At 29.6% G+C, this 25,362-nt stretch overlaps 3 protein-coding genes across 4 annotated transcripts; all 3 read left to right on the forward strand.

Annotated features, from left to right (window-relative positions):
• Window positions 1–3,416: 3,416 nt before the first annotated feature.
• On the forward strand, window positions 3,417–10,796 carry SOS4 (pfkB-like carbohydrate kinase family protein). Its single transcript, XM_020354794.3, has 13 exons — window positions 3,417–3,576; window positions 3,698–3,800; window positions 4,152–4,245; window positions 4,575–4,679; window positions 5,163–5,246; window positions 5,753–5,826; window positions 6,059–6,123; window positions 6,904–6,967; window positions 8,566–8,631; window positions 9,280–9,336; window positions 10,066–10,110; window positions 10,199–10,252; window positions 10,501–10,796. The coding sequence occupies exons 1-13, from the start codon at window positions 3,458–3,460 to the stop codon at window positions 10,639–10,641; spliced, it is 1,071 nt and encodes a 356-aa protein (XP_020210383.1). The 5' UTR covers window positions 3,417–3,457; the 3' UTR covers window positions 10,642–10,796.
• A 4,326-nt stretch (window positions 10,797–15,122) lies between these two features.
• Window positions 15,123–19,378, forward strand: LOC109797101 (receptor-like cytoplasmic kinase 176). 2 transcript variants are annotated; one of them, XM_029270673.2, is made up of 7 exons: window positions 15,128–15,523; window positions 16,128–16,291; window positions 16,526–16,851; window positions 17,421–17,556; window positions 17,645–17,787; window positions 17,876–17,999; window positions 18,772–19,378. In XM_029270673.2, the coding sequence occupies exons 3-7, from the start codon at window positions 16,600–16,602 to the stop codon at window positions 19,206–19,208; spliced, it is 1,092 nt and encodes a 363-aa protein (XP_029126506.1). In that variant the 5' UTR covers window positions 15,128–15,523; window positions 16,128–16,291; window positions 16,526–16,599; the 3' UTR covers window positions 19,209–19,378. The 2 variants fall into 2 exon arrangements, with proteins under 2 accessions (XP_020212611.1, XP_029126506.1); XM_020357022.3 differs by lacking the exon at window positions 16,128–16,291 and having other exon boundaries at window positions 15,123–15,523.
• A 1,634-nt stretch (window positions 19,379–21,012) lies between these two features.
• LOC109796758 (16 kDa phloem protein 1) lies at window positions 21,013–25,225 on the forward strand. Its single transcript, XM_020356576.3, has 5 exons — window positions 21,013–21,169; window positions 21,505–21,570; window positions 24,077–24,215; window positions 24,324–24,453; window positions 25,010–25,225. The coding sequence occupies exons 1-5, from the start codon at window positions 21,103–21,105 to the stop codon at window positions 25,070–25,072; spliced, it is 465 nt and encodes a 154-aa protein (XP_020212165.2). The 5' UTR covers window positions 21,013–21,102; the 3' UTR covers window positions 25,073–25,225.
• Window positions 25,226–25,362: the final 137 nt, after the last annotated feature.

Below are 25,362 nucleotides of genomic sequence, written 5' to 3' on the forward strand. Positions count from 1 at the left end.
TATACAGAATATGATGATTGTAGTTTCAACTACAAGGAAAAGAAATGGTAAACTTGTAAAAAAAAAAATCAACATAGTATTTACAACAACAACTTACAGCATACCATATAAACAACTTAATCAACATTCAATACCACTCAATATAACAACTTTCAACTTGTTAACAACATTATCACATCAACATCACAACAATTTACAACACAAACAACAAAATAATGACATCCTTAAACAACTAATGTGTTGTCACTCATCAACTATAAAGATCTCTTACAATAGATGTGAGCAATCTAAGTGACTAGATCTTATTGAATCACAACATTTGACATTTCACAACTAAGTCAAGTATAAACAATGTTAGGCCTCTTAGAGTCAAGTATACAACTTAAATTAATTTCTCACGTTTCGTCACTTAAATTAGGAAATCTACTATTCTTGTTAGGGTACAACAACTTAGATATGAGTCGATCATGAAATTAACTTGCAGCAATAAGCTTCCTATGGATATAGTCTATCGACTATTTTCCAAATAGTACGTTTTTCTAGTAGTCAGTTAGGAATTAAGCCCCAACCTTGTTCCTTACTCGATTTGTCACTTCAACTACAATATGAATCGACCACGCCTTCATATTGTTCCACATAAGTCCTATAGGGAACAACTTAAACAACATACCTTCTTCTAATCTTTATGTATCTTAACTAATGCATGTATCTTCACCACATGCCTAACAACTTATCAACTTAATTAACTATAACATCACTACACATTATATCAACTTAATGCATAATGAGTTATCATCTTATAACATTTATCATATAACTTAATAACCATTCTTCAACCATTAATCAACTTAAATCAACATGTTTTATCATACAACTCATGCCCGATGCCAATCCCAACGCACTTAATGCTACTAGGGATGGCAACAGGACGGGTCGGGTACAGGTTTTATGATACTCGTCCCTGTTCCCGCGACTCAAACCCATCCCCATACCAGTTCCCACCGGGTATGTAATTTATGTCCTCATCCCCATCCCCATCGGGTATACCGGTACTCATACCCGTAAAAAATTATTATTTTTTTTACAAAAAAAATACAGAATATTTTTAAATTATTTTATTATATTATAATTATAATTAAATTGTTTCTCTATCTCATATTTTAATCAAGAGATTTCTTAATAATTAAACAACTATAAATATTTTACATTATAATAAATAATTACACATAATAAAATATTAAATTTTTTAACATAATTCAATCGGGGACGGGTACGGGTACGGGCGGGTATGTATATACCCGCACCCGTACCTGGTTTGACATATCGGGTTTTACCCGTACTCGGTCAAACCGGGCATTTTCTGTCAAAGTTAGGACGGGTTCAGGTATTACCCACGGATACAGGTTTATTTGTCATCCCTAAATGCTACTGAGACAAGGGCTTTATGTCGCTCACATTCAACACTAATACACCTGCGCTCATCGTGGATAAGGTAGAAAGTCTTTGAGTCTTTCACACTCAACGTCAACTCAGGTAGAGATGATTCTCTCTCCCCACATTTGACATCATTCAAATCCACGCCCGGTGTGACCAAGTTAGAGATAATTTCTCTCCTCACGTCGGACACCGCCAATCCTATGCTTGATGTCATGAGAGTTTAGAATCCTTGACTTGAGTCACGTCTAATGCCATGAAGGCCCATCTAGCGTGATGACGATATTTGCACTTGACAAAAGCTCAATTTGGCTCATTTCACCTGAAATTTATCAAATACCAACATGCAAAAGGTAACTCAACTTATATACACATATAGAACTTGAAAATAAATCCAAAAGCAACATGCAACCAAAGATTTAAGACCCAAATCTCAAGCAAAACTACATTCTAAATAAATTCAATTCAAAACAACTAACATTTTATGAATATCAACATCAAATAATCATCACATTCCAAAAATGATCAAACACAAAGTTTCTCTTGCCTTTAATCGCTCAAAAGAAAAGAGAAGAGAAAGAAGGAAGAAATTTTTGCATGTTTTTGACTTAGAATTCTTGGCCCTGCAAGCTTCAAATCACCAATCTACCAACTTCAATCAACTATAGGAAGTGTTTGGGAGGGATGAGAGGAATAAGGGAATGAAAAGATTTCTCAAACTCTACAGACCTTCTCTTTAGTTTTCCTTAAAATATAAACTTATAAAGTTCACATCTTAAGAAAAATCTTATATACCTTTATTTTAATTAACCTAACTAACCGTGCTTAAAACTAACTCAGGAACAACTTAACTCTCAAGATACAAACTATTTTTAATTTTTACTTTTTTGCAGACTATATCTCTCATGTTAATAACAACAAAAAGGAAATAACTTCTCTTGTTCTATATGAATAAAACTACTTACAACCACCTATTTCATTATTTATTTATTTTTATTATTTTATCTCAATTTTTAAGAAATTAAGAGGCATGAAGTAGTGATCTATTATAAAAAAAAAAATATAATTGTTTTATGTCTTCACTTTTTAATAGATTATTATATTTCTTAATTGCTAAAGAGAAAAAATAATCACTTACAACTAGCCATACAATTTATTTGTTTTTTTATTATTTTTTTAATAATTTTAAAAAATTAAGAAACCCAAAATACTTATTTTCTCTACTGGTGGAAATAATTAAAATTTAATTTTACAATAAAGTAAAATCAATCCGGTACATGTTGCGAGACAAACTCACGATGAAACATAAGAAAAGTACGATGACGTTATGAATTGAAGCTTTAGTTTTGGATGAATTTGCTCCAAATTTGGGTTGGAAAGTACGATCTTCCACCGACCATCAATTTTCATGGCTTGGTCAGAGATACCAATCTCATCCAATTCTAGATGGATTCTTGTTTGACCCCATCTTTTTACTCAAGCCGTCTTCCTGGACCGCTACACCCAACTTTTCCAGATTTTTCACCTTTTCTCTACCTTTGCTTTGACATACTTATTACTATGCTTAATTTTAAATATTCTATTTAATATTTTTTAACAATAACAACTATCGAATAGGAATAACAATTACTCCCTCTTCATTTTTATTACAAGACACTTCCAATAGAAACACAAAAAAAAAATATAAGTACTTATTTTAATTAATTAAAAAAAGTAATTAACATTGTTTGAAATCTATAAAATATCAAAATATCTAGAACAAATTAAAACCTAAAATATAAATTTATGGACATGGAGGAGTAAAAAGAAAGGAGTGAAGAGACTGATTTGTAATTGTGATTTATTGGTATCACAATTAATAAAAACATTTATATTTTAATGAATTCGAATCCCTCTCCCTCCCCCTCCCCGTATGAGAGTGGTGGCACTTTGGTAATTACAAATAATAGAAACATATTAAAAAGCATGATGGTCATGTATCGTATATCTATAATATAATATTGAATTATAATAATATGAATGAATGAATGTAAACGCAGAAGTTGGCTGGTTCAGCGTCGAACAGTGTTCCATGCTGTTACAGCCTCCACGACTCACACATCCATCCAACTACAGATTTTCCCGAGAAACTCGCATTTTACGGTAAAATCCTCTCATCCGATTCTCAATTTTCTCAGCTCCTCTCCTCGCCTCGCCTCGCCGCACTCGCTTTCCAATTTCCATTCTCTTCAATCGATTTCCTCTTTCTTCTCTCAATTTCAAGGGCCACAAACTCCAGGAATCCGCACATGGCGCCTCCAATCCTCTCCCTCGCTCTTCCCTCGGACACCGGTCGGGTTCTCAGCATTCAATCTCACACCGTCCAGGTTTTTCTCCTCACCGTTTGTTCCTCGATTGCTTGTTCAAACGCCACCAATTGCATTTACAAATGAAGAGTAACCTCCAATAGTCTCGCCGATATTAAAATCAATAGTAATTCGCTGAGATGTTCTTAATTATGCATCAAATGCTTTGGTGACTGATTGCGCGGGATGAAAAGTCAAAAGATGTCAAGGTTGATGTATTTTTATGTGCATGATGTTTTGGATTCAGAAAAATGGAATTCGTGATTCCTCTTATGCTGTTGGCAATTTGGCCATAATAATCTCGAATGTCATTGTCAGTTGCATTGCATGCAGCTTGCTAAGTAAATTGTGGCTGTTTTGTGTTATTCTCAGGGGTATGTTGGCAATAAATCTGCTGTCTTCCCTCTGCAACTACTGGGATATGACGTGGATCCAATTAATTCCGTGCAGTTTTCGAATCATACAGGCAAGCTGCGTCTTTAGTTTTTCATTTATAGCGTGTTTGGTTTCACATCTCCGGTGTGATTTTTCATTTTTACTTAGAAGCTAATAGTTACTGATTTTACATCTCATTAGTGATATTTTGCTTCTGAACAATCTGAATAAGGTTTGTCTGGAACAGTATACAGTGGCCACATGAATGCAGAAGTTATTGCTGATTGTGTTGGGCTAAATGTGAATTTAGGGGTTGTGAGGCGTAGTTCCAAACATACACTTAAGTTTAGGTGTGGCATGGTATACTTGTTAAAGTAATACTGCAGTTGTGGTTTAATAAAGTTGAGGGTTATAATGCAGGATACCCGACATTTAAGGGTCAGGTTTTGAATGGACAGCAACTCTGGGATCTAATAGAAGGCCTTGAAGGAAATGATTTATTGTTCTATACTCACTTGTTAACAGGTATTTTAAATATTTTTTGATTGTGAAGTATATGGCACTTCCCTCGTGAACTGTATATTAAATCGGTTAAGGAGGCAGCTGATTCAAGCTTTGCCATTATAGATGGCAATTTGTCTTTCTTAGAGGATGTGTTTCGTAAATTGTTTTTCTAGCTCTTGATAAAATGCTTCAATTTATCTTACAGAAAGTAGATGAAATGATTCTTTGACTGTCCATTGAGTGTCATATTCTTTTGGATGTTAGAATTCTTGTGTCTTTTTTTATTTTTTGGTTGATAAACTTAAGTTTCTCTCTTTCTAAATCATTATTTTGTACTATTGTTGAGCCATCCTGCAATATTTCCTTTAGTATTAAAAAATTCTCATCATTATGCGCTTTATGTTATACTTTTGCAGACTACTGTTATATTGTTAGTTGTCTTCCATCACTAACATGTCAGTTGCAATTTTATTTTGTTCCCTATTCCAATCCATGTATTTTCAGGTTATATTGGTTCAGAGTCTTTTCTAAATGCTGTATTGCAAGTTGTCAGCAAACTTCGGTCAAAAAACCCAGAGCTTACTTATGGTGAGCCTATTGAAAATACTTGGGATTTGTTTGATATGCTGGATAAAATTGCCCTGATTAGTTACCCTATCTGACCTTGTACAATGTTTGTGCTTTCCTTTATTATTTTCAGGTTCACTTTTAACATCAGACCATCTTATATTGGCCTAGCTTTTATAAATGTTTAGATATTACTAATTTTTAAAAGGAACAATGGAAGACTTCATTAAGTCTGTAGATATAAAGGGAGGAATTGAAGAGAGAACTTACATACTGTTGTTCTAGCCAACTGGGACTACACTTTTTTAAGTCTCAACTACAGTATGTGTTCCAGATGGCCAACACAGTTTTGTCGCGATTTTTATTAAGTGTTGACAATTGAAGCCTGGGGAATAGGATTTCGGTCTTTTTCCTTTTTAGGTGTTAGGCACTTGGACCTCAATCATGTTTTTTACTTTTTTTTCCTCTTTAGAGAATAAATATATCTATGTATATATAAATGTAATAAAATTGTGCTTCCTTGTCAGTATGTGATCCAGTGATGGGTGATGAAGGAAAGCTTTATGTTCCTCAAGAGCTAGTATCAGTCTATCGTGAGAAGGTATGGCTGTTTGGCGAAAATGTTTCTGCAGGTGTGCAAGTGCCAATAATATATACTGGATAGTCATATACAATGTAGCAAATTTAAAAAAGATGAACTTATTGGACTGAACTATTGTATGCCTTCATCTATAATTGAAAATTATATTTTAATGCTAGTTAACAGGTTCTTATTTTTATAGGATGATACAGTATATTCCTAGTTTTAGTATGTGAGTAACACATTTTGGCAGGTTGTTCCAGTGGCTTCAATGTTGACACCCAACCAGTTTGAGGCAGAACTACTGACAGGCTTCAAGTAATTATATAACAATTAAGAATGCATAAGTTTTTTCTAGTATATATTCGATGTTGTTGGTTTCCTTTCTCTACTGTATAGATGATAGCAAATTAATTTCTTTTGCCTTTTCTGTTTAATACACAACGTTCTTGACTAAGTTTTGGGATGTAAAAGATTGTTTTTGTTGAGATGAAGTTATGGACATTACTCAGAATGAAATTATTTGGTGTCCATGCGGTGCTTTGATGTCAATACTATTTATTTGCTTGCCTTAATTAGGGAAGGTTGAGCTGCAAGTATTCCATTTGTTTTTTCTTTGTAATTTGGGAGAAAGAGGGGGGTTTGTGATGCGTTCCCTCTATCTGTTTGCCTCATTGTTAAAATCCAGGGGTTTCTTGTCATACATATTAGTATATATCTTTGTTTTGCATGCATTTTTGTTGGTGCAGGGTGTGGGTATGATCATATCGAGGGAAAAAATCTTGGTAGTTTTTAAGTGTCCAGTGTACACTGTTGCTGTGCCATGCACTAAGGCATGTTGGCATTTGTTGGTTCCTTGGAAATATATTTTTGTAGTTTTTCATTTGTGGAGCTAATTAGGTTTAGAGCCAACATCCACTGACAAATTAGCCTGTTCTGTAGTACATCAAACAAATGTATTTTGAGTTCTGTAGTTTTCATTTTTCTTTATGTTATCAGCAATATTACTGCCAAATTAGTGCATATTCATTCTGTTTGTGCATCTCCACAATATGTCTGTTTTGCCTTCTAAGTATTCAAATTTCATACTTATTATAGGATTCAATCTGAAGGACACGGTCGAGAGGCCTGTAGGTTTCTCCATGCAGCTGGGCCCTCAAAGGTTTGTTTTTATTGTTGTATGTTGAAAAACACCTTTTTTTTGGGGATCCTGAAGCCTCTTGGTCTAAACTTTCTCCTTTCAACATAGGCTTGTTGTACTGGTCATGACTTTTCCCTTCTGATCTGTGTTTGAAAAACACCTTCTTTTTAAAAAAAAATTTTATAGTCAAGGGCATCTGTTTTTTCCAACTAGTCACAAACGTTTTATACTTTCTCCAAGTTATGCAAATTGATTTCTCATTTAAGTTTTAAACCATGGGCTCAGATGTTTTGACTCCAATATTAAAGAAAAGATTCACTAATTGAATCTGTTGGAAAGTGTCTCCTATTTAAGCAGAACATTTCCTATTCAGTGGCTGTATATTGGGTGTTTGTTTGTTTATTTATTTTTTAAATAATCAGGGTTTGACTTGTATTGTTTTCCTAGTTTCTTTATTTTGCTGCTTTTCTAATATTAGAGATTGTAAATCATGTGTATGTAATTAATAATGCTGAGGATTTCCCAAAGCAATTCAGAAATCCTTTGATCTGTCTCAAGTAGATAATCTCAGTTTTGCTATAATAATTTGAATGCGGGCCTGCGTTATATTCTATGGAAATCCCTGATATGTGGTATACAGAAAAAAGAATTGAAACTACCATTATATTCTTGAGAGTGGATGTCCAAATTGGTCCTCAAAAGATATATGTCATGTCACATTGGTCATCCATTTCTAAAGATTGGTCCTTCAATGATATGTGCAACAAAAAATTGGTCCTTCAAGTCACATTTTTGCTATCAATTTGGCCCTTAAAATGACATCAAAATGGTTTTTGAAGTTGAAGGAAAACCTGTAGTATTAATTTCCATTATAGGACGAATTTAACTTGCATGCAATTGGAGGACAATGTGATGCTATGTATTTCTATGGAGGACCATAATAAGTGTTTACTCTATTTCTTGACAACTAAAATATTGGGTAGTGCAATAAATTTCATTCTTCATTGTCATATAGCCCTGCAAATAGATGATCCAAATCAATTTATCTTGTCTTCCATCTACTTGATTCTTTCACTGAATAGTATAACATGGCATATAAATACTTCTTGGCTTTCTGGATAGCTTTAATATTTTTTTAAGTTCAAGTGTATTTCTTTTTTCAGTTAAGATTCTGGTTTTAATAATCAATATATCCTTTTTTTGTGTGAATTATTAATTAGATCTGTTATTGGTTTATTCATATAATAAAATCCTGCCAGATTGTTGACTCCCTGAAAAATTGTGGATCTTAACTTCATACAAACAGCAGCAGTAGAGGGCTTGCATGCTTGGATCTAACAATATCCTAAAGTGGCATGCTTCTAGTTCTAGTGTTCAAACAACTTGTATTAAACTCACACAGAAGCTTGAATTTAAATTACTAAATTACTCATGTGAATTTTATGCTTGAATCGCTGTATATATCTAATTTTTCTTTTCTTAGTGTTCTTTTTTTGTGCCAAGAAAATGTCCAAGTCTGATGTCACAACTCACAATGACTCTTTCTTTGATGATTTTCCAAAGTGTAGATTAGGGTCTTTTACTCTCAAACATTTAGCTGATGTATATATGCTCTTCAGGTCATAATTACTAGTATAAATATAGATGGGAATCTTCTCCTGATTGGCAGTCATCAAAAAGTAAAGGTGAATTATAATACATTTGTTGATTTAAATATTTTTATTTCTAATTTCAGATATATGAGTGATAATGGAGATTAAAATTACTAGTTTTCATAATTAACTTGCATAATATGTTTGCTTATGTTTTGAGTATTGACAGTGATTTGTAAAATTTCTTTTCCAACTTCCATAATTTTCTTAACACCACACTGACCGAAGTGGTTCAACCAAAAATAGATGAATCCGTTAGTTATATAGTTCAGTTAGTACCTCATATGCTGTAACCAAAAATAGATGAACATTACTTCTACAAATTCTAATGTAATGTAATTTTTGTACATCTGTAATAATACATGAAATTGAAACTTAAATATGTGAGAAATATTTTATAAAATAGTATTAGATTTTTCTATATTTTCCAGTATATATACACACACACACATTGTCCTATTGTAGTAATAGTAGTAGTAATAAAAAAAATTATTATTATTATTATTTATACCACCCAAATAACTGGACCATGAAAAACTGTTTTGTTTAATTATACATTCAGTGGTTAATTCTATACATTTCTACGTTCATCTTTTTAAATTTCATAGACTCGGTGATTTTATTCTACACACTAAGTGCTCTCATGGTAACAACCCCACTTGTCTTATCTTTGTCTGATAGGGAGAGCCTCCCAGACAATTTAAGATCCTGATTCCAAAAATACCAGCTTATTTTACGGTATGAATATTCCTCAAAAAACTTCTGTTTATATTTGGTTTTACCAAGATTGATCTTTACATTTCTTTTAAAGTGAATGACAAAAAATTATTTGGAGTCCAACATAGATAATTTCTGCTTGAACTATTCAATAATTTTACATTTGTAATAAATGGATTATCGTAGTCATTTCAATTTAGGGCCTAAATAGATCTGAGCTGCATGGTGTCTTGTTCATCATCATGTAGAGCTCCAATAATTACTTTTGCCTTGTTTTCATTTTGGAAAATACGATGATGACAAATATTTCATTTTAAAAAACTGCTTTTCATTGCAGTAGCTATATGCTCCTTGGGAAAATAGAGAGCAATGCAGTGGTCAATGGTTCGTCTCCAGCCATAAAACACCATGTAACCACTTTTGCAAACTAGCCACAAAGAAAACTCACCTTTTTAACATCACTGCCCATCTAAAGCCTTCTATGATTGTCCACTTGTTCTGCATGCAAAAAAATAAAGCACAGGGCATATTGCTTTGGTTGCTGTTAATCCATTTAGCCTGGTGTTTATTAGACAGTAAGAATTTTATCCAAAGCCCAAAGGATAAATAGGAAAAATAAGATTCATTCAAGAAAATTTTCAAACTACAATCTTATAAATTCATTCAATAAAGATCTTTAATTCTGTTCTATTTAGATTCAAACTTTCAATGACCATAACTAGAACCTTAACTATGTTCTTATGCTTGTAGGGAACAGGAGATCTCATGACTGCACTTCTTCTTGGTTGGAGCAATGTATTACCTTTACTCAAAAGTTATGACTAGAGTTTGGTCTTGCTAGTAATTTCATAATGGTGATATGATATTTGTCTATTAATTTCAGAAATACCCAGACAACCTTGAGATTGCTGCAGAACTTGCTGTGTCAAGCTTGCAGGTATTTATTTTCTTGATGTGTGCTGTTAATGTTATTATTTTTTATTCCTCTTCTGATATTTGTGCAATTACTTTTGGATTAATAAAAGATCTTTTATCATTCAAAATATTTTGACTGATTTATTACTTCTTTCAAATAACAAGAGAACATTAATCGATATTTTTAAACTTTAGCATTCATCTGCTGAAACAAACCTACAATTTTTTAATAACATGATTAACAGTTTCAAGCTTCACCAATATGTGCAGGCAGTTTTGCATAGGACACTCAGTGACTACGAAAATGTTGGACATGATTTTGAGTCAACCAGTTTAGAGATCAGATTAATTCAAAGCCAGGATGATATTCGCAGTCCACAAGTCAAACTTAAAGCTGAATTATACAGTTAAATTGGTGGTATGATTTGAACATGTATGTATTTGCCTGTATTATTAATTATTATATTTTTTTAAAGAAAATTGAAGTTACAAGAACTTTAGAAAAAAGTTCATCTGTCTCCTATTTATTGATCAATTATAGAAATTGAAGAGTTCTTAAAAGCTAACTTTACTATGTACTAATGTGACCTATTTTGTTGTGTTTGGTAAAAGGTTAAATAAAGAATAACTAGTCTGAATCTATTATTCCTTATTGAGAAAGTAAAATGAATGTATTTTAGAAATATATTTGCACTGACATGGTAACATGACATTGAATTGCTAATTTTGCTGTGGTTTTTACTAGGGTCAAATGATTGATCGAGTCTAATTAACAAGGATTCTTAAACTCTGAACCCAGTTTGGATTGTATATTTAATGAGAAATTTGAATTTCATCTTTATTGTGTGAAAATTAAAAACTTTATGGTAATAATTTCTTGTATATATGATTTTGGGTTTTAGTGATAATGTTTGAAACTTTTTTGTATAAGATTAAGAATGTGCAGAGTTTAGATATGAATGTAGAAAAATAAATGTATATTCTCTAATTCATTATTGACATAAAATGCTTTCAATATGTTTTTTATGTAATTTGATAGAGTTGGACTGTGCTTTATAGAACTTGTTATTAGGTTATTTCTAAACGGTAGCGAGAGTTATAAGACAATGAGAAATGTTTTTGGTTTGTCATGTGCTTACATATCACTCCCAGTTGGCATCCTCCGTTGTGAATGTTAAATGCGCGGTGGATGATTATAGGAAGAAAACTACATCAGATTTGATGGATGAAATTCATGATAGTATCGTGTATGTTGGCCATAGGAGTTAGTTGGTTTGGTCAAAAATTTTATCAAACCAAATGAGTTATTAAAGATTGATGTTTCCGCAAATCAATTTCATGGGCTGGATTTTTTTTTTTTTTGGTTTATTCAATAATAATTGCATTGTGTATTAGACCAAAGGATTTGTAACTCGATTAATATGACCCAACACAATCACAATTTAATAATAATAATAATAATAATAACAATAATAAAACACCACATAATTTGAAACATAATGATTGTTAATTTTATTTTAAAACACAACACATAATTCGAAACCTAAATGATTGTTAATTTTATTTTATAATCACTTTTTTAATTTTTAGTTTGTTAATTTTTATTATCTAATTCAAATAATTGTTATCTAGTATTGCTTGTTTGGAGCAATACACTATTATTATTTTTGTTAGTGTTTATGTTATTTTTTTTTGTTTGGGACATCTATGAAAACTTAAACTAATTATTTTTTTATATATTTTTTGACTTTTTTTTATCTAAAAAAATATAAATATAATAATATTATATTTGATTAACTCGATAACTTAAATTAAATACGGATTAAGTTGGATCACTCAACTAAATCTTGTTCATTTATATTCATAAATTTAGCGTTTATTCTTTAAGTATATATAAACAGGTAAAGTTGATTTATTTTCTCGATTTGAAAATTCTATATTTATCTTTAAGAACCATATTTGATATTAAAATTTAGACATTAAATTTAATAAATGCACTCGAAAATTGAACACACAATCTTGACATCATTTCTAAAACTTATAATTGAGAAATTATTCAATTTAACTATGATGAATCCAGTTAATCGTCAATTGAACAATGACTTGTCTAGTTCTAAAATTATTATTTCTAATGTCATCTTCTATGAATATCTTTGAAACACTTTCTTCAACATTTTCTATTTCATTATCTTCTTTGTCACCTTATATAAACAATAAGACAATGCACTCTTAGTATTTCTTCTTAGATACAATGGAAGTTAGCTAGGGTTTTGAAAAGGTTAAATTTAAAAAAGAATTCATGAGAATAATTGTTAATCACACTCTTTTTAATCCACCAGATCAAAATGAGTATGCATTATCAAATAAATTTTATGAGAAATTAAACACAAATTTTACATGAATGAGTGACGAGGATAAATATAATGTTTTATTTGGAAGAAGTACCCTTGTGATATGTGAATATAAAATATAAACATAAATTTTGTCAAGATTTTTTTCCCCAATTTAAGCATTTACAAATCAAAAGGGTTGATTATAAAATATAAACTTACATGTTTTGTCATGATGTTTAAAGGACAAACAAGAAAAAAAATGATAGTTGAAAAATTATGACTTGATTGGGCTTAGAGAACAGGCTATTTTGTTGGACAAAATCCATGTACTTGGCATTTTTTTTTCATCTCCTTATAACCATTCTACACACTCCTTACAATCATTCTGCACACTGATCTTGTGATATATAGGATGTGTCAGACTGTCAGTCTTGACACATTTGACCCTTCTATATCTAGAATAAGTACATTCCTTACAAGAGAATCCAAACAAATAACAAGTAGGGTCATAATTGCATTAAATATATTATAAATTATTAAATATAATTGAATAAATTAAAAATAGTAAAGTCAAAAACAAGTATCAAATTTAGATTTATAAAAGTATTGTATTAATTTTGTTTATAATTTCATTCTCAATTACATCATTAGAGTGTGTATTAGTTTTATTTTGATATTTTTTTTAATTTAAGTATTATGATTAATATTTATAATTTAGATGTAATTGACTTAAATTACTATGCATTTTTATTTTTTTAATATTATTATATGTTCAAAAATATAAATATAAAAATTAAATAATTTAATCTAATTCAAACCACTTTAAGTGGATATTTAATATTATGTTTAAGTTTGTTCGGGCCATGAGAAAGCCAACTTTGAACTAGTATTCATGAGTTGAACAAATAGACTCATTCATAATCATAAATATATAGAATATGGGTAAATAAGCAGAAAAACTTCATTCTATACAATTTAATCGTTGACCCAGATTATTTGTAACCTGAGAGTAAAGACCTATGGTGCTCCCAAATAATTAATGCATTATTAATAATTTCTTTCTTTCTCTCAATCTCCACATCTCATGCTAAATTATGATAAGGTGTCCAACAACCGCAGCCAACATAATGCAAAGAATATTGATCTGATAATATTTTTTATACTTTTTGTCAAATCATCTATTTTATTATTTTACATATTTTCATATTTTTATTTTATTTTACTCTTTATAATAAAGAATAGCTTTAAATTCTCTTATAATATCTATTTAACCATATTTTATACCATAAATTGAATTTTTTGTATTTTTAAGATATTAAATGTATGTTTTATATATTTAACATATTCTTTATTTATTATTAAGAATGTAAAGAAAATTTTCTATAAAGTTACTCTATTATTCAAGACGTGAGCAAGTATGTAAGAAAAGAGGGCATATTAATGTCTTGGTTTGACTTCAAACTTCAAGGTTCAAACCATGTAAATAAATAACGAAAAAAGATAAACCTCCCTACGTGCATTTATTTAATTATTTTAATTAAGAATACAATGTCGTCCAAAAAAAATCTTTCTGTCCCCTCAATATTTTAGTCAAAGAATAATAAAATATAGTCTAGACAAGGCATTTTGTCGTAACTATAATTTTAGCATACTTTTATATAATTAAAAACTAAAAAACAAGCAAACGTGTGTTACTGTTTCTTTGTTGAATTTGAAAAGTAATTCAGAATCTAATGGTCTAAGCTGGTATTTAAATTAAATTAGTTTTTATTATATCAAATGTTATTAATTAAAAAATTATTGAAATCAGTTTGTATATTTTACGATACTAAATCTAATGAAACAAAGATAAAATATATATATATATATATATATATATATATATATATATATATATATATATATATATATATATACTATGCTGAACGAGTGGAGATACTAGATAAAATAAAAATATATTAAATTTGTATTTTTAATACATTGTTTCTATAAATAAAAAATTCATAATACCAATCAATTAAAGATTATAGTAAATATAACTTTAAAAGCAATTATCACAAAAATTAACAATCATACTATATATAACAATATACATTTTGTCAAAAATATATAATTAGATAACGGTGTAAACAAATTTTATACCATCAATATATTTTACTTTATTTTCGATTGCAAATTAAATTTACTAAAAAGTTAAAATAACACAGAAAAAATAGATAAAAACTCGCTTTACTTGCTCAGAGAATACACAGAAAAAAAAATGTTAAACAATAATGGAGAATATATCAGATGGAAATAAAGGGTAGTCCAATGATTAAAGGCAAGAGTGGGGAAAAATTACAATGAAAGTTATTAACAACTTTAGAGATTAATAACTGATCCATAAACAAGACATGATTTATGAGAGAGTAGCAAGTAGCAACTTCGATTACCTGAAAAATTTTGGTTCACACTTCACGTTCTAAAAGTTTCATAACTTTGTGAAAGATTTTTACAAAATTTTCTCATTGCAAAAGCATAGTGAGAAAAACAAAAGATTGAGAAGTAGAAAGCTCAAAGCAAGTCAATGCTTAACGGTGGCGGCTAGGACAACCCCGTTCTGATTTGGTCGTTCTGAATGATCTTAATAAAGTGGAAAGAAATTTTCAAGAAAAGAACACAATAACATAACATCATTCACACCACAACTTTTGAATTTGGCAGATATCTAGTCCTCTGGTGACAGCTATCTTCCACGTGTGAAATTTCTTGCTTTCACACTTGAAACTTTTCTTTCTTCTCTTCCAAGGCCTTGCTTTCTTTGCCTATGCAAACTTCTCTTTACCAAATTGAAAACTTCAACCTGTAGCTTCTTCTGTGGTTTTACTGAAGAAAAAGAGAGACTCACTAGAAGAGTTCTTTCATGGGTTGCTTCTTTAGTGTGCCTCCAAAGATCAAAGCTGAAAGCCCTCCACGTAATGGTATGGTATCATTCTTTTTCTATTCTTCCCTTTGTTAACTTTATCAGCTTGTTTCTGAACTCTATTTGCTTTAATTGGATCCCTTTTTGGATTGGAGTTCTGAGTGCTCCAACCTTCTATGGTTTTGTCTGGGTTCAATGTTTGACTCAAACATCAAAATAGACTTGCTTCAGATGAATAATATATGATGAGTTATGTACATCCAAAGAAAATTAGAAACACCCTGATATCAAATGCAACAGTTTTATTGGCTTAATTGATGAAATATGTCTAAAATGTTAGAATAATCTTTTCCAACTAATCAATCATTACGAAGTTGTTTCAATTAAACCAATGATCTAGAATATGATTACCAACTAATCAATTAACTTGGAAGTAAAGTTTTGCCGAATAGGATTGCCTTAGCGGATCTGAAGCCAAATCTAATGTCTCCTGTTACTCATATGGGTTACTAATGTAGTTTTTAATATTTTCCTTTCAATTGAGCCTTTCTTTTATATGCAGTTTCTCAACTATGAACTCGGATGCCCTGCACAGTTAATTAAATTTAGTTTAAAAGGATAAACTTATCATGCAATAAAGTTAACAGATGTGATTTATGCAGTTGACAAGAGAACTCGACGATCGTGGTTAGAAGTGAAAAGTAGAAAAGAAAAGAAAGACTGACAGAAAATTCAATTTTAGAGATTATTCCTTTTCTTATTTGTTTTGAAATAAGAAAAAGTTCATGCAATGTAGGATTTTTCTTTATCTACACAATAATAAAAGGTGTGTTGCATAAGATTGCAATAACGTTGCTCCACAACTTCTTCTCTTATGTTTTTTTTTTAAAAAAAAAAAAGAAGAAATGATTAAATGTAAAAGAGTATTGTATGGATTACATTACAGTAATAACTTCTATTGATATGATTGGTAAAAAAATTATTTCCCTATCTGAGTATGTCAGTAAAGTGCTAGTATATGGCCTGAAATGAATCCATGTTTCTGTTTTGCCATGGGCAGGTTTGGACTCAAAGGATGGTAGTAAAGAAGAGAATGGTTTGAGTGGTTTAAGTGGCAAGGTGTCCTCTTCATCTATGCTTCTAACTCCTCAGAGTGAGGATGAGATATTGCAGTGCAGCAATTTGAAGTGTTTCACATTCAATGAGCTAAGAACTGCTACAAGGAACTTTCGTCCTGATAGTATGGTTGGTGAAGGTGGTTTTGGTTCTGTGTTTAAGGGTTGGATTGATGAGCAGACACTTGCCCCTACTAAACCAGGGACAGGAATGGTCATTGCTGTGAAGAGGCTTAACCAAGAAAGCCGCCAGGGACATAGTGAATGGTTGGTAAGTGTCACTTTCACTTGGCATGGCGTTTTACACTTTGCAACTTTTCTCAATGCTTGAGAGTTTAGTGGCATATATGTCAAGTTAAATCCTAGTTAGATAAACTTATCCGTAACCAATTTTAGGAGAGAAAAAATAAGGTAAAATGAATTTAGTTTTTCTTATGGGTTAAAATCAACTTAGGATCTGTTTAGATATAAATTTAGAAGAGTTTTTTAGAGTTTCTTTATTAGAAAAAAAAAACTTTATTTTCACTAAAGAAATTTTCAAAAATTCTTCTAAACCTGTGTATAAACAAACTTTTATGCACTTAAGTTTTAAAGAAACACTTTTATTTAGCTTCTCTAAAAGCTGAAGTGCATAAGTTGATTTTTTTTAGCTTCCAACAGTAGTTCAGTTCATTTTATCTTCTTATTTCTTTTTACTTATGGGGAATCTTATTCAAATAATGTCTTAATTTCAACACGCTTTTTTGCAACCCTTGTGTTTTGTAATGTAAGTAGCAAAATAGATGGTGGTAGTTTATATATTTGTTGTGAATCATGCGACTGATTAACCTTGTACTATAGACAGAAATCAACTACCTGGGGCAGCTGAGTCATCCTAATCTTGTGAAACTAATTGGTTACTCTTTAGAGGATGATCACCGGATCTTGGTGTATGAATTTGTGGCCAAGGGTAGTTTGGATAATCACCTGTTCAGGAGTAAGTTTCTTTGTGGGTTGGCTTTGTTTACTTGTTAGTTCCTAAAGCATCTCAAAATCTCATATCTAATTGTATGTTTCTGGATCAGGGGCTTCTTACTTTCAACCACTCTCTTGGACCATACGTATGAAGGTTGCTATTGATGCTGCTAAGGGTCTTGCATTTCTTCACAGTGATGAAGTTGATGTAATATATAGGGACTTCAAAACTTCTAATATCTTACTTGATTCTGTAAGTGAATCACATTGATCTTACAAGCTTAGGAGATGGATATTATTGGTTAGACTGGCTTTCTGAATTTCGTTTTTGTCAATGACAGAACTATAATGCAAAACTCTCAGATTTTGGGTTGGCAAAAAATGGGCCAGAAGGAGATAAGAGCCATGTCTCTACAAGGGTAATGGGCACCTTTGGCTACGCAGCTCCTGAGTATGTTTCCACAGGTATCACAAATCTTCTTCAAGCTAGTATCACATTCCAAACCTGTTTGAATAAACTGCTTTTGAAAAATATTATTTCATTTTTTTTTTGTTTTCCTTTAAGTACTTTCAGAAAAGTTTATTCACACAAACATATCCTATTATCACACCTTGCAATTAATGGATAGGCATTTAAACTTGGATAGTGTGTAACCAAAATCTTGATTGCATTGGCAGTTCCAAAATTTTGAGAATAATAGAAAAAAGCTGGTATATTCACATGTTGAACTAATCATTTATATAGTTCTTTCCACCTACAGCTTAATTAAGCTTTTGGAATATTGGTGCATGACATCGTAACAAAGCATATATGACCAAGAGTCATAAAAAGCTAAATTTCAATACAAGTGGACGGACCTGTACATTACCTTAACTACACTTAAATCCTTAAGGGAACTTGCCTGTGAGGATGTGTTATTAGATGTAATATAAATCATTCACATGTCTTCACTTAACAATTAAAACTTTTGGAGTTGGTTTATGACAACTTTCTTACTTAACTGCATTCAGATTTCACATGCTCTCTAGAATTCAATTCAAAGTAACTTCAAAACCTTAGCTTGACCAGAACCTTCCATTTTAAGATTTTAAGTAAATTAGCTGCGCATTCTCTCCCCAACTATGTTGTCTCTATAGTAATCACCACATGTCACAACAACAGAACCAAAAAACATGAAACATAATAGCACCACTGACATTTTTCCCATTGTGTTTTTTTTTTTTTTTTTTTGTGAAGGTCACCTAACCAAAAAGAGTGACGTGTACAGTTTTGGAGTTGTTCTGCTGGAACTAATGTCAGGAAAACGTGCACTGGACAACAACAGGCCAAACGGGGAGCATAACTTGGTTGAATGGGCCAAACCACTTCTCATCAACAAAAAGAAGATTTCACAAGTCATGGATTCTCGCATAGAAGGCCAATACTCAAAGAGAGAAGCAAAGAGAATAGCTCACCTAGCAATTCTATGCTTGTCTACAGAACAAAAAGTGAGACCAAACATAGATGAGGTGGTGAGATCATTGGAACATCTTCAGGAGTCCAAAGACACAGGTGATGATGCAGTTGGAAACTCTCAGTGTCAAGATCAAACCATTAAAATAAATGGTCGTAATAGCTCAAGCAATAGTGGCACTCCTAATCCAAGTTTATATCCTTCTCCTCTTCGTACATAGGAGAGGAAATGGAAATGCATGAGACGTGTTACACGTAACTCGATTTGCATTGTTTTGAAGATATACATAGTATAGCATGAGATGAAAGCATGTCTTTTTGTTGTTGTACAGATTTTGGTTTCTTAATATTGGTAAAAGAATTTAAAATACAAAAAAAAAACTTTAATTCACATTTCCTTCTCCTCATTCTCAACTATCGATTTTTTTTTTTTTTAATTGAAATGATCTACTGTTTCAAAATTGACAACTAATGATTAATTATAATTATAAAATATTATTATAATTAAACATTATTTTAATACAAGTGAGACCAATAGGCCAATTCCATATCTAAGAATACAATTTATAATTACTAAACCAAGAAACTTAGTTTAACTATCATGTAAAAATTAAAAAAATAGTTATAATACAATTTATTTATTATATTAAATTTATGATTATATTAAAGATTGATTAAAAATATACATATTTTATATTATTGATGATTTTATGATTTAAAGAAATAATATTCATAAATTAGATATGATGTATTTACCGAATATGATTTAATATTTATTTGAATTTATTATTAAAAAAATTCCAGCTCCTTGTTTGATAGGGTTCTAAATTCGTCCCTAGTAATCAACTAAAGTAAAATTATTCCAATTTAATATTTATTTGAATTTATTATTAAAAAAAATTCAGCTCCTTGTTTGATAGGGTTCTAGATTCGTCCCTAGTAATCAACTGAAGTAAAATTATTCCAATTTAACAAATGTTCTTAAATTTGGGATTATCGCCTATAAAATATACTTGTAAAAAAAAAAAAAAAAATCTGCAATGAATGATTCATAAGCATCATGTGTGAATGGCTTCGATGCTTGATTCAATAGTCAATTGGGTCTCAAGATTCCGAATTCAAGTAGAAAACAACCCTCCAAATAAGTTGAAAACAACGTGAGGCAAATGATGAAGAAGATTAAAATAACACCACCTTGTTGTTCACGTTGCAACTTGAGGTAAATAATAATTAGTCCCGTTCTGAAACCATTTTAATTTAGTTTACGAGAGTTCCACCAAACTGGGTCAAAATTGAACTACTTACATACATCTCCCTTTTCAATGGCCTTTTACATTTCACCATTAAATAGTAAGATTCCGAGTACAAGACCAACTACACCCTGCTGCTCAAGTACAAGATAAAACTTTTTCTCCCTTAATTCATCTCTATATAAATATAAACTAGTCTTTTTAATCCTGATTTTATATCTAAATTTTAATTCTTGATTAAGAAACATAAAATTCGTCTTAAAAAAATGAATTAAAAACTTAATTTTGTTATAAAATCAGTTGATAAAATAAAGGTTGTTATTCATAATTTATATATATCATTCATCTTGTTTGTGACATTGTTAATCTTAACAACTACTTAACTTTCTTAAAAAAATTCTTAAATATTTATCACATGATTCACGTGATGTGAATAATGTTAATTATGTAAAGTGTGTTTGTTTGTTTTTTTGTTTAAACACAATTCAATAGATTTTTTTTTCACTTTTTAAAACAAAAATGTAAAAATAAGAAAATTGTTAAATTGACACTCAGTTGGAAGTAACGGAAAAACAAACACACTAATTATTTTTACATCTTCAAGGAAAGTTTAGCTATATTGTATTATTTATTGGTGCCAATTGACAATTGTTTATTTTGGTATAGGAAATGGAAATACTTAAAGATTAAGGTGGGTGGGTGTCTGGTTGACCCGTTTTTGCCAAAGTCTACTATATTATAAGCCACTAATGATGAATCCTCTATAAAAAGCAAGTACCACCCCTTCCAACGTTAAAGGAAGATACTAAGAATTTTGCTAACTTATAATCTTCATACACAAAGACACTGTTAGTCTGAGAAAGAGATGGCAATTGGGTTCATGGAGGTGCAGCTTGTGAAGGCAAAAGAGTTGTGTCATACTGATATCTTAGGTATATATTTATTGCCTCATTTTGTTTTCAACAGCTTTCATCAAACATTTTTATGTTGATTCTGTAAACCCTTTAACATGTAATAGTTAAGAGAATCTAACTTAGTTGATTCAACAATATGTGTGTAAATATCCTGATATTAAGTTGGATTCCTCTGGATAAAGAATAAATGTAGTGTATATAATAACTTTTTTTTAATGAGTTTTCCTTTAAGCAAACCAAAAACTAATATATCAAGCACCAATATAAGTTCAAGTTGTTGTGTCCTAATTAAGTCGTACTTTAACAGTTCTAATAAGGTTGTTTGTTGTTTGTCTTTAATGTTCTGTTAATAGGTGGTATGGATCCGTATGTTGTGATTCAATACAATGGCCAAGAACAGAGGAGCAGTGTTGCAAAGGGTAATTAATTAGTTCTAAATTGCAAAATTCTATCACATATTCTAGTTGACATTCAAATCACTGTGAAATTAGTACTGCCTTCAAATCTCTTCATTCTGCTTTGAATTGCATGTAGTCAATTGCTTTAATGGTTCTGCTTTGAATTTCATGTATTCGATTGTTTTAATGGTGTCATTGAGAAATTTAAAGAATTTGAATTTTTTAAAATTTAAATTAGTTTGATTTTAATTTTTATCTTTTTTTTAATATTTTATTTGAAGAGGTTAATTTAATTTTTTTTATAAATTTTAAATTATTTGTTTGGATATTATAATTTGATTTCTATAATGAATAAAATTAATTTTAAATATATATATGAGGAGGGTTCAAATGACACCGGTGTAACTTTTACTAAGTGTTACACCGCTCAGTAATTTTATATTAAATGTGAATTTTGAAAATCCAACCGTTAGATTGAAAGTTCATATCTCTTAGATCACATATGTCAAATTTTATATTAATCTAAGATGATTTGATGCTTCATTCTCATAAAAAAAATTGACGTAATATATACATTTCAAAATATACTAATATATGAACACTTTGATTACCTTCAAGTTGTTGTTCAATTTTAACAAAATTTGACATACATGATCTAAGAGATATGAACTTTCAATCTAACGGTTGGATTTTTAAAATTCATATTTAATATAAAGTTATTAAGTGGTGTAACACTTAGTAAAAGTTACACTGGTGTCGTTTGAACCCTCCTCTATATATATATATATATATATTAAAATTTATAAAAATAAATATTAGTCAATTTTTAAATATTTAATAGTTTTAAAGGAGAAAATACGAAAGAGAAATAAGAGAGAGAGAGAAAGAGAGGAGAGAAGGGAGAGAGAAAATAAACTATGAGAGATGAAAGAGAGGTAAGTAAAAGGAAACATAAGACATAGAAGAGAGATAAAAATATATAGGTGAGATAAAAAAGAAAAAATATAAAGAATTTTAAATTTTTACTTTTTAAAAAATAATTTAAAATTTTTCTATTTTAAGAAATTTAACAAATGCTTGAAATTTAAATTCTTTGAAAAAAAATTTCCAAACAAGGCATTTGAATTTTTTTAAAAAAATAAATTATTTCATTAATTTGAAGCTCTCCTACCTAGGGGACTAGTCTTTTGGATTGGATTCTTCTTATGTATTTAAGTTCTAATTATTGGTACTCTCATTTTGAGTCGAGTTACGAAAAGGATTACTTATATATTAGATTAAGGTGCAAATTAAATACTGATAGGTGAATGAAGTCGTCAAAGAAAAAAGGATTATCATCATATCAGTGTCAGTGTCGGTAGAATGAATGTATATTTTTAAAGGAGATGACAATTTAATAAAATATGAAGCTTAATGTGATACTTAAGCTTTGAGAGTCTTCCACCTAATAAAATAATCTTTTAATTTAGATTCTTCTCATGGATTTAAGTCTTAACTATTAGATAGTTAATTGTTATGTTAACTAATGAAATGCAAGTGTTATGATATAATTTTTTTTTAATAATTGAATATGTTTTGAGAGACCAAATATAAGGGAGATAGTTAAATTTTTATTGATTTCATTTTTAGTGAAAATATAAAATAATTTAACATTTAAAATATATGTGTATGTATTTGTACCATTATTGAATATGAAATATTAATTATAATTATATAAAAATTTAATATGTTTTCGGTTAAATTAATTATATAAATTTGTAAAAATTAGACTGCTAGTTTTTTGATTATCCTAATATTAATTAATAACAAATAAATTTTTATTCCTTTTAAGGATGCTTTAAATGACTAAAAATAAATATTTCATAATTTTTATAGACTATTAGAAAAAATTAAAATAAATTAATAAATAATCATAATCTTAGAGACAAAATATGAATGAAATTTTTTTAAGTAAAGTCATTTGAACTTTTTTTATTATCAATGTAATTTTGATAAATAAAAAAATTAATGAAAAATTTTAATATCATAATTTATCATATAAAAAACTAAATAATATTAACAAAATCAAATCAAATCAAATTATAGGAAGTTTTCTTGATATATTTTATAATTCATAAAAAAAAAAGTGATTTTAGTCATTATGTTAAAAATATTTTACTAAAATTAGATGAGAAAAGATTTTGTTTTCTACTTTTTCTCTCCTACAAATTGAATCAAATAAAAAAAATTATAAAAATCTCTCCCTTCCCCTTATTTTTTTTCTCCCACTAAACACTATTTAAACTTCATTGATGTGTGTTACAACGTCTTGTGAAATAGACTTTTCACTAACAGCTATTGATTAAGACAAAGTATGTATTTTTTACATGTGTCAATATGGGGAGCAAAACAAATTTTCCCTTTGTTTTTTTTTTCTTCAATTGACTATTAATAATATGTTATTTAAATCTTTTTTCATGATCTTTAAAAAATAGTTAAGGATATGAATGGGGGAAAAATAACGGTTTTTTGACTTAATGCAATGCAGGAGAGGGTAGTAATCCAATTTGGAATGAGAAATTTGTGTTCAAGGTGGAATATCCTACACCAAGTCATTCATACAAGATCATTCTAAAAATCATGGACAAAGACAATTTATCTAAAGATGACTTCGTTGGTCAAGCCACGTAAGATTTTAACATATTGATCATATAGGAAATACATCTCACTAATCTCACCATATTTTGTTTAAATGTTGTTTATGTTTTAAGGGAATTATTTTTCTTTATATGTAGGATCTATGTGGAGGATTTATTAGCCATAGGAGTAAAGGATGGTGTAAATGAGTTACAACTTCTCAAATACAGAGTAGTTCGTGCAGATCAATCTTATTGTGGAGAAATTGATGTTGGTGTAACTTTTAAGGTGATTAACATCCAATAACTTGTAAATTTAAATGTATGTATATTCCTAATGCTATATTAATAAGATGTAAATTTTATGGATAGACTTTTGAAAAAATTGATTACTAATTAACTAACCTTAAGTACATAGACATATAACATGCTAGTTAATTGTTTTAATGCACTATAATAACTAAATTTTAATGAGACAAATGAATGTCTTACTTCTTTTTATTACATGTTTGAAATGTAAAGGAAGTTTTATAATATATCTTACACTATACCAATAAAATGTGACATAATTTATAGATGACATTCTCTTATAAACACGTGATTAATAGTTGAATATTTGATATATATATATATATATATATATATATATATATATATATACTATTTATTATTGAAATTAACCTCTTAAATATATTTTAGTATTTGAAATGATTAGTCTTTAATTTTTCTGTAAGAAGATACCGTGATTTAAAAAATAAAAAAAAAAAAAAACTTTCAGTACTCTATAGACTATATGTTACTTTGTTTGAATGATGTTGTTTATTGTGGGTGGGATTAATGCACAGGTGGAAGAAGATTTCATTGGAAAAGTTAAACAAGGATGGAAGGACACCAACAAGCATTTGTAATATTAGTCGGCCAACATGAACACCAATTAAGAATTAAATGTAGGTTTTGATGTCGTCCATGTGTAACGAAGATTTTTTATTATTTTTAGTTGCCTTTGATCCTTCTGAAAAGTAGGATTAACATATTAAATAAATAAATCGTTGTGCCACTAAGCTAGTATGCATTGATAATCTTTTGATTTATCCTCGCGATTATTAACTCGTTAATGGTTCAACCTTGAACTTCCCTAACAATAAAATTTTAATAATTTTTTGAGTTGTTGTACTTTTTCTAAAATAAGATAGAATAA

The sequence above is a fragment of the Cajanus cajan genome, chromosome 3, assembly GCF_000230855.2.
Source record: "Cajanus cajan strain Asha chromosome 3, NIPB_CcT2T_4, whole genome shotgun sequence".
Classification (NCBI taxonomy): domain Eukaryota; kingdom Viridiplantae; phylum Streptophyta; class Magnoliopsida; order Fabales; family Fabaceae; genus Cajanus; species Cajanus cajan.

Bases quoted from the DNA above. Each gene is read 5' to 3' on its own strand.
- SOS4 (XM_020354794.3), top strand. From the start codon at position 3,458: ATGAATGTAAACGCAGAAGTTGGCTGGTTCAGCGTCGAACAGTGTTCC. The intron at 4,246-4,574 runs GCAAGCTGCGTC...GTTATAATGCAG, and splicing joins GCAGTTTTCGAATCATACAG to GATACCCGACATTTAAGGGT. The intron at 5,247-5,752 runs GTGAGCCTATTG...CTTCCTTGTCAG, and splicing joins AAACCCAGAGCTTACTTATG to TATGTGATCCAGTGATGGGT.
- LOC109797101 (XM_020357022.3), top strand. From the start codon at position 15,466: ATGGGTTGCTTCTTTAGTGTGCCTCCAAAGATCAAAGCTGAAAGCCCT. The intron at 15,524-16,525 runs GTATGGTATCAT...TGCCATGGGCAG, and splicing joins TGAAAGCCCTCCACGTAATG to GTTTGGACTCAAAGGATGGT. The intron at 17,557-17,644 runs GTAAGTTTCTTT...TTTCTGGATCAG, and splicing joins GGATAATCACCTGTTCAGGA to GGGCTTCTTACTTTCAACCA.
- LOC109796758 (XM_020356576.3), top strand. From the start codon at position 21,103: ATGGCAATTGGGTTCATGGAGGTGCAGCTTGTGAAGGCAAAAGAGTTG. The intron at 21,170-21,504 runs GTATATATTTAT...TTCTGTTAATAG, and splicing joins GTGTCATACTGATATCTTAG to GTGGTATGGATCCGTATGTT. The intron at 21,571-24,076 runs GTAATTAATTAG...AATGCAATGCAG, and splicing joins GAGGAGCAGTGTTGCAAAGG to GAGAGGGTAGTAATCCAATT.